Source organism: Chelonia mydas, chromosome 2, assembly GCF_015237465.2.
Source record: "Chelonia mydas isolate rCheMyd1 chromosome 2, rCheMyd1.pri.v2, whole genome shotgun sequence".
In the NCBI taxonomy this organism is placed as follows: domain Eukaryota; kingdom Metazoa; phylum Chordata; order Testudines; family Cheloniidae; genus Chelonia; species Chelonia mydas.
This window is the reverse complement of record NC_057850.1, coordinates 199,433,789-199,441,009: the sequence shown is the minus strand read 5'-3', so window position 1 is coordinate 199,441,009 and position 7,221 is coordinate 199,433,789. Positions and strand designations below refer to the sequence as shown.

Here is a 7,221-nt window from a genome sequence, read left to right as displayed (position 1 = left end):
CTCCTCAGGCCCTATGCTACCAGCACTCCCAGCTATCTTCAAGACACCACGGACTTCCTGAGGAAACTACAATCCATCGGTGATCTTCCTGAAAACACCATCCTGGCCACTATGGATGTAGAAGCCCTCTACATCATTCCACACAAAGATGGACAACAAGCTGTCAGGAACAGTATCCCCGATAATGTCATGGCAGACCTGGTGGCTGAACTTTGTGACTTTGTCCTCACTCACAACTATTTCACATTTGGGGACAATATATACCTTCAAGTCAGTGGCACTCCTATGGGTACCTGCGTGGCCCCACAGTATGCCAACATTTTTATGGCTGACTCAGAACAACACTTCCTTAGCTCTCGTCCCCTAACACCGCTACTCGTGCTACATTGATGACATCTTCATCATCTGGACTCATGGAAAAGAAGCCCTTGAAGAATTCCACCATGATTTCCACAATTTCCATCCTACCATCAACCTCAGCCTAGCCAATACACACAAGCGGTCCATTTCCTGGACACTATGGTGTTAATAAGTGATGGTCACATAAACACCACCCTATACCAGAAACCTACTGACCGCTTTACTTACCTACATGCCTCCAGCTTCCATCCAGGACACACCACATGATCCATTGTCTACAGCCAAGCTCTAAGATACAATCACATTTGCTCCAATCCCTCAGACAGAGACAAACACCTACAAGATCTCTATGAAGCATTCTTAAAACTACAATACCCACCTGCTGAAGTGAAAAAACAGATTGACAGAGCCAGAAGAGTACCCAGAAGTCACCTACTACAGGACTGGCCCAACAAAGAAAATAACAGAATGCCACTAGCTGTCACCTTCAGCCCCCAACTAAAACCTCTCCAGCGCATCATCAAAGATCTACAACCTATCCTGAAAAATGATCCCTCACTCTCACAGATCTTGGGAGACAGACCAGTCCTCACTTACAGGTAGCCCCCCAACCTGAAGCAAATACTCTCCAGCAACCACACACCACACAACAAAAACACTAACCCAGGAACCTATCCTTGCAATATCCTACCCGATGCCAACTCTCTCCACATATTTATTCAAGTGACACCATCATAGGACCTAATCACATTAGCCACGCAATCAGGGGCTCGTTCACCTGCACATCTACCAATGTGATATATGCCATCATGTGCCAGAAATGCCCCTCTGCCATGTAAATTGGCCAAACCGGACAGTCTCTATGCAAAAGAATAAATGGACACAAATCTGACATCAGGAATCATAACATTCAAAAACCAGTAGAAGAACACTTCAGCCTCTCTGGTCACTCAGTAAAAGACTTAAGGGTGGCAATTCTGCAACAGAAAAGCTTCAAAAACAGACTCCAGCGAGAAACTGCTGAGCTTGAATTAAGATGCAAACTAGATACTATTAATTTGGGTTAGAATAGAGACTGGGAGTGGCTGGGTCATTACACATATTGAATCTATTTCCCCATGTTAAGTATCCTCACACCTTCTTGTCAACTGTCTGAAATGGGCCATCTTGATTATCACTACATAAGTTTTTTTCTCCTGCTGATAATAGCTCATCTTAATTAATTAGCCTCTTACAGTTTGTATGGCAACTTCCATCGTGTGTGTCTATACACATACAATCTTCTTACTATATGTTCCATTCTATGCATCCGATGAAGTGGGCTGTTGCTCACAAAAGCTTATGCTCTAATAAATTTGTTAGTCTCTAAGGTGTCACAGGTACTCCTTTTCTTTTTGCGAATACAGACTAACACGGCTGCTACTTTGAAACCTGAGTAATTATTACTGACTCATAATAGCAGGTTCCTCTAATTAGCTCTAACCAGTGTATACAGAGGGTGAGAATGTCTGTTTGGGCTACAGAAACTAGAACATGGGTAGTTAGGTTGCTCTAGGAACCCAGGCTTGCGGAGGAAGTTTAGGCTGAAGTTTATATTTTATTGTTGAGTTATTAATAAATCAAACTCCAGAAAGGGAAAGGGTTGGGCTGGGGCACTTATTCTAAGGACTGTGTACTAGATGGGGGAGGATCTCAGCATGTTTAAAAGGCATCAGAGTCAATCATATCTCCAGATGACTGGAAGGATACAATGCTAACCACTATGAATAATACTTAGTATCTGGAATCAGTGAAGTGATCCCAAAAGAGGTGCCAGGGGAATGAATTGCCAAGCCTAGAGGTGCTGGGGCTCAGCCCTGCACGTGTGTAACTTTACTCCCAGGAGTAGTCCAATTGGCTCCCAGGACTAAAGAGCACGCACATGCTACTGTGTGCAGCATTGGAGTCAAGATTGTATTTTTACATCTTGTATGGTGCTGATCACATTGGTGCTTAATCCATAACACCTTGTGAACAAATAAGGTACTATCCACACAGAACAACAGCTAAGACCCTTTCTGTAGACTCAGTTTCAACTGATTTGCCTAAGGTAACACAGGATGTCTATAACATAATCAGGAATAGACCCGATATCCTGACTCCCATTCCTTTTCTTCAGCCATTCTTCTTCCCTATGCAGACACTAAGGGCCTGATCCAAAGCCCGCTGGAGTCAGTGGTGGAGGTTTGTGTGGTAATATGGTAGATGTAAGATAGGGAAGGCAATGCACTTTTTTTTGGTTTGTTTTTACCCTGCCAGTGTCCGTTTAATACTGCATGTGCAAGACTAAAATATCTTTTCTCCCTTGCTGTAACTTCTGATCTTCCCAACGATATCATGTCTATGAAGAACAGTATGATCATAAAAGTCCTATTATAAAATCCCTTTGTAAGAAAAGTAGTCACATGTATCAATAAAATCTAGATATGAATGAATTGCATGTGGGAACTAAAATCCCCCTAGTAATCCCCATCCCCTCCAAAAAGTAGTGGGGTTTTCAGATTTTGGGGGTTAGCTCAGCGCTTTAGAGAGAGAGAGAGCTCTTTGAAACACAAGTGGGATTAATTCCCAAAGGAGGTTCGGTGTTTGCTTCGTTTGGGCCCAGCAGCCTATACACAGTATACGAGCAGCGTGGGAGTTTATTCAGCAGACTGGAACAGTTCTTGTCCTGTGGCACACTTAGTTGAAGGGAGACCAACCCACCCAGTTCGGGAAACAGTCCCTGCCCAGCCCCTGCAAATCAATACAGCCTAGGGAACCCGCCTCTTTGGACTCGTCCCTGCTTCCTCCCGAAATCCATCAAGCAGGAGATTTTTTCCAAGCTGACTCACACACGCTTAATGTCAGTCCTGTCACATCCAGCTCTGCAAGCTGTTGCTTGCGCTCTTGCTGCTTTGCACGAGCCTCCCCCTCCATCCGCCCCTTCCACTGTGGCTGGCTGGCGGGGCGGAGCCCGGGGAGGACACGCCCCTCGGACACGCCCACCGCTCCACTCTCCCCCTGAACAGGGACCGCAATGATTTAGAAGTTCAGGAATCCCACGTGACGTCACCGAGGGTGATGTAATGCTTCTCTAAATAGAACGTATTGTAACCTTCTCTCAGTCCAACGTGGTTCCTTCACCCAAGCTGCTGGTCCTTTCCCTTCTACACTTGTTTGGTAAGTTCCTCTAAATACTGATCTGACTTTATGAAACTCACTTTTCAGTGCATTTAAACCCTCGCTTTCCGGACGCTTTAAAGTACTTGTGTACATGGGACTGATCTCCTAGGGACGGGGAGTATGTGTGAATTAACTGGGGAGCAGAGGGGGGAAAGGATCTAAAGCGAGGAGGGAGAAATCTCATTAAGTGCACAGGGGGTTGTTTTGTTTTGTGGGAGTTTTGGGGGGGGGGCTAGTAAACAGATTTTGTTACTAACCCCGGGACTGCTCCGGGGGCTGTTAGTTTTTCAATTCAACTGTAATGATAGTAACCATTTGAGATTCCCCGGCTCCCTTTCCGACAGGCGGTTTAGTGGCTGCGATGTTTGATCAGTGAGATGCTTCTATGAAGATGGCTTTTGGAACGAGCGTGTGTGTGTATCGCTCCCTCTCACTCCTCTGAGTGACTGGGCGAGGGTGTAACAGGAATTGGGGGTGGGTGGGGGGGGGGACCGGAAAAGTTGTTGGAGCTACACGAAGCGCAGTAAGCAATCGGAGGGAGCGGAAAGGCAGCCAGGGGAGCAACTTTGAGATTCTTCAAGTCAACACACCGACCAAAAAGTTGGAAAGTTTTGAAACTCCGTGTGTGTGTGTGTGTTGAAACAAGAGCTAGCAAAGTCATTAGTATGCTGCCGGGACCGTGTGCGTGTGTGTGCATGTGTGTCGAAGAACCGCTGAGATGAGATGTAACTGCTGCTGCCGTCTCCGCTGTCTGCAGGGAGCGTGTAGGTAAATATTGCCGCAAATCAATTGTCATTCTTGTTTAAGCTCTTTCGGGAGAGGATTTTTTAAAACTAGACGCAGAAGTCTGGAAGGCTGATACTGCCCCCTCCCCATCTTTGCCTTATTTCTTCGCGGCATAACATCTTTTCTTGCTGCTGCTGAAATGACAGCTCTTTGGCTGCTGGACTTGCTCTCAAAGTCCCCCCTCCCTTCTTGAAGCTTTCGCTTTCTTCTTAACTGGACTTGATTTCAATCGCTGCAACTTTGATTTGAGTTTTGGAAGAGGCTTCTTAGTCCAAAGTACCGGAGGCTCAGCTGCGTACAAATTGCTGGTTTATATGTCTGTGTTGTTTCTTATATGGACTTTTATTAGTAACTGCACAACAAACTGATCACACCCCCTTCCCCCCCCCCCCCCATCTCCAGTCCCCACATGATGCCTATTGTTAAGGCTCAAGACTAGAGTGGGCTGTGTGTATATTTCGTTGTTAGGTGTCTGCATCGCTATGTTTGGTTGTCTCCCCCCCCCACACCCTTTCTGACATATCTCTGGGAATAAGGCTGGATAGTGGGCCATTACGTCATTCTGCAGCCTAGTAAGTGTTTGATTAACAGCCTTAGATACTGTAGGGTTCAGGGGGTTAGAAATGCTGACAAAGCAACTCTCCCTTTTACAATCCCACTGGCTAAGCACATCGTTTTTACACCCTCTCCTCCCCCCAGTTCAATGCATATCTCCTTGATCCCTACTCTCTTTAGTTAAGTTTTGTCCTTCCAGAATTATAAGAGCTTCTGAAATATTAGGGGAATACCTGCTAAACTCTGCCTTTTCTCTTATTTATGTCCAGGCATGATGAGTGAGCCATCATCTTCAGGGTTTATTATAAATGTTACAGTCTGAAAGAAAAAAAGTGGGTTCAAAGACATGGATGGTAATAAAATAAAATGAATGTCCATGTGTGTGTCTTTTACAATTAAAATGCTTAAAGAGTACTTACTTAAAACAGCATGGCCAGAGGATTTCTGTATTTGATCCGTAGGAAACAATATACAGACAGATGAAAACAGAGGTTAGAGCAAAGGACAATAGGGTTCTTGGGTTTTCCTTGAGACCATACATTTCAAAGATAACTCTTCTCCTAACCCATTGAATTGCACCAGAGTTTCTTTGTCTGGTCATTTGGCGAAAATACAGTGTGTCAAATAACAGTGGAGGAAGAACTTTCCTGTCATGTAGAAATAATCCAGAAACCAGGCTGTAAATTTTTTTTTTAAATAAATTGTTTCTAGAGTTACAGGGTGAGAACAAAATGAAAGAAAATCTATACTCTGACACAGTTTGTGGGAATTTGTTCTGAAGTACATGCACTTTGGTAGAATTTTTTTTTATTTTCTGTAGAAAAATGTACAAGTTTGAACGCTCCCTTTGACATGTCTTTGGATGAAGTCAGCATTACTATGTTAAAAATACTTTTAAAATGTTAAACTTCTTATTTGTTACTCCTTAGTCCTAAAGGGAGCAGTGCAGGTTGCAAAGCACTAGAGAAAAGTGTGGTTAACGATCAGTGATTAGTGATAAGTGATTAGTGGTTTTATTCAAACTGTTACCTCTGACCAGAAGCACACATCAGAGGATTAACAGGCTCTTTAGATAAATGCTCATTAGTGGAAGGAGAAAAACGAAGATAATAGGCATGCACACAGGGACAACTTTCGAGGAAAATCATTCCTGTCTCTGGAATAATAAGCTCTATTAGCAGAAAGCCTCTTTAATTTAAAAGTTGCTTTTATCTTGTAAATCAAAGTTAGATGTAGAAGGTCACTCTGCTATTATAAGCTAAATTTTCCCATATCCACTGGATGTGGATTATCACAGTAGTGATATTTATTTAAAGAAACTGAAAAATCTCAAGTGCCAAAGGCCCTGTATTTTAAGGTATCCACTTCTAATGTAGAAAGTGAAGCCTGCTGTCAGCTAACTAGATGGCGTAGTACTGTTCTCTGTGAATATATAGTTCGGGATTATAAACTGAGCAAGTTGCTGCTTGCTAGATGTCCTTCAACACTTACTACACAGTTGATTTTGTGCTGGGTTGGAGGCTAGACAGTTCTACAAGTTTTTAGTCACATTTTCCATGTCAGTTAATCTAGTGAGTTAAAGGCTACTGGAAAAATTAGTCTCATTACAAAAATAAACTATTAGAGAAAGAGGCAAATAGAACTACCTGGGGGTTAGCTCTTGGTTGGAAGTGTGATAGTAAAGTACGAGATCTGTCTTCTATTGGTTTAATAAAATAAGATTCTGATGGTCTTAAATACAAACATATAGAAATACACAGTGACACCTCTTCCCTTGCTATCTCTGGCAAACGAAGCTTTAAAACCAAAAAAAGTCAGTGGGAGAGAAAAGTTGACTTGGTGACTGAACAAAACAACTCATTCCTGAATTTACTCTGCAGATAATGGTAAGAAATCTCTTATTTTCCTGTTAATTGAATAAGTCATCTTTAACTATTGATAAGAAAAGGATAATGTCTTGGCTTTGTTCATGCATGGTTTGTAAAGAATTAGTGTCTATTACTGTCCATAGAATTTGTAATGTTTCTGCTGTCTTTATGTCTAGACTATCAAACTTCCAAAACATAAATGTTTTCATGTACGCATTCACCATGGGATAGGAAATAGAAATACTAAACATTTGAACTGAACAAACTGAAATTGTCTATTTATTGTAACTTTAACTGGACAGTTATGATGGTCAGATAACACTTTATGTGATGAAGAGATTTCTTTCTAAAGACAAAGAAATTTCTCGATATTCTTGACATGAGGTTGGAAGTAACTTGGTCTACTTGGAAGGACAATAAGCTTTACCTTGGACTATTGAATATTGGATGC

The 7,221-nt window shown here is 42.6% G+C and overlaps 1 protein-coding gene across 5 annotated transcripts in view; it reads left to right on the top strand.

Moving 5' to 3' along the window:
- Positions 1–3,449: 3,449 nt before the first annotated feature.
- Positions 3,450–7,221, top strand: part of CREB5 (cAMP responsive element binding protein 5) — a 350,247-nt gene continuing 346,475 nt past the window's right edge. The window contains exon 1 of one of the 5 annotated variants that reach the window (XM_007053642.4): positions 3,450–3,558. Coding sequence is in view for 2 of the 5 variants with exons in the window: in XM_043541011.1 (XP_043396946.1) it covers positions 6,786–6,788 (3 nt within the window). In the remaining 3 variants the exon portion in view is untranslated. Of the gene's footprint in view, positions 3,559–4,107; positions 4,330–6,356; positions 6,789–7,221 lie in introns of those variants that run through there. The other 4 variants (XM_037890496.2, XM_043541009.1, XM_043541011.1 and 1 more) reach the window with 4 other exon arrangements.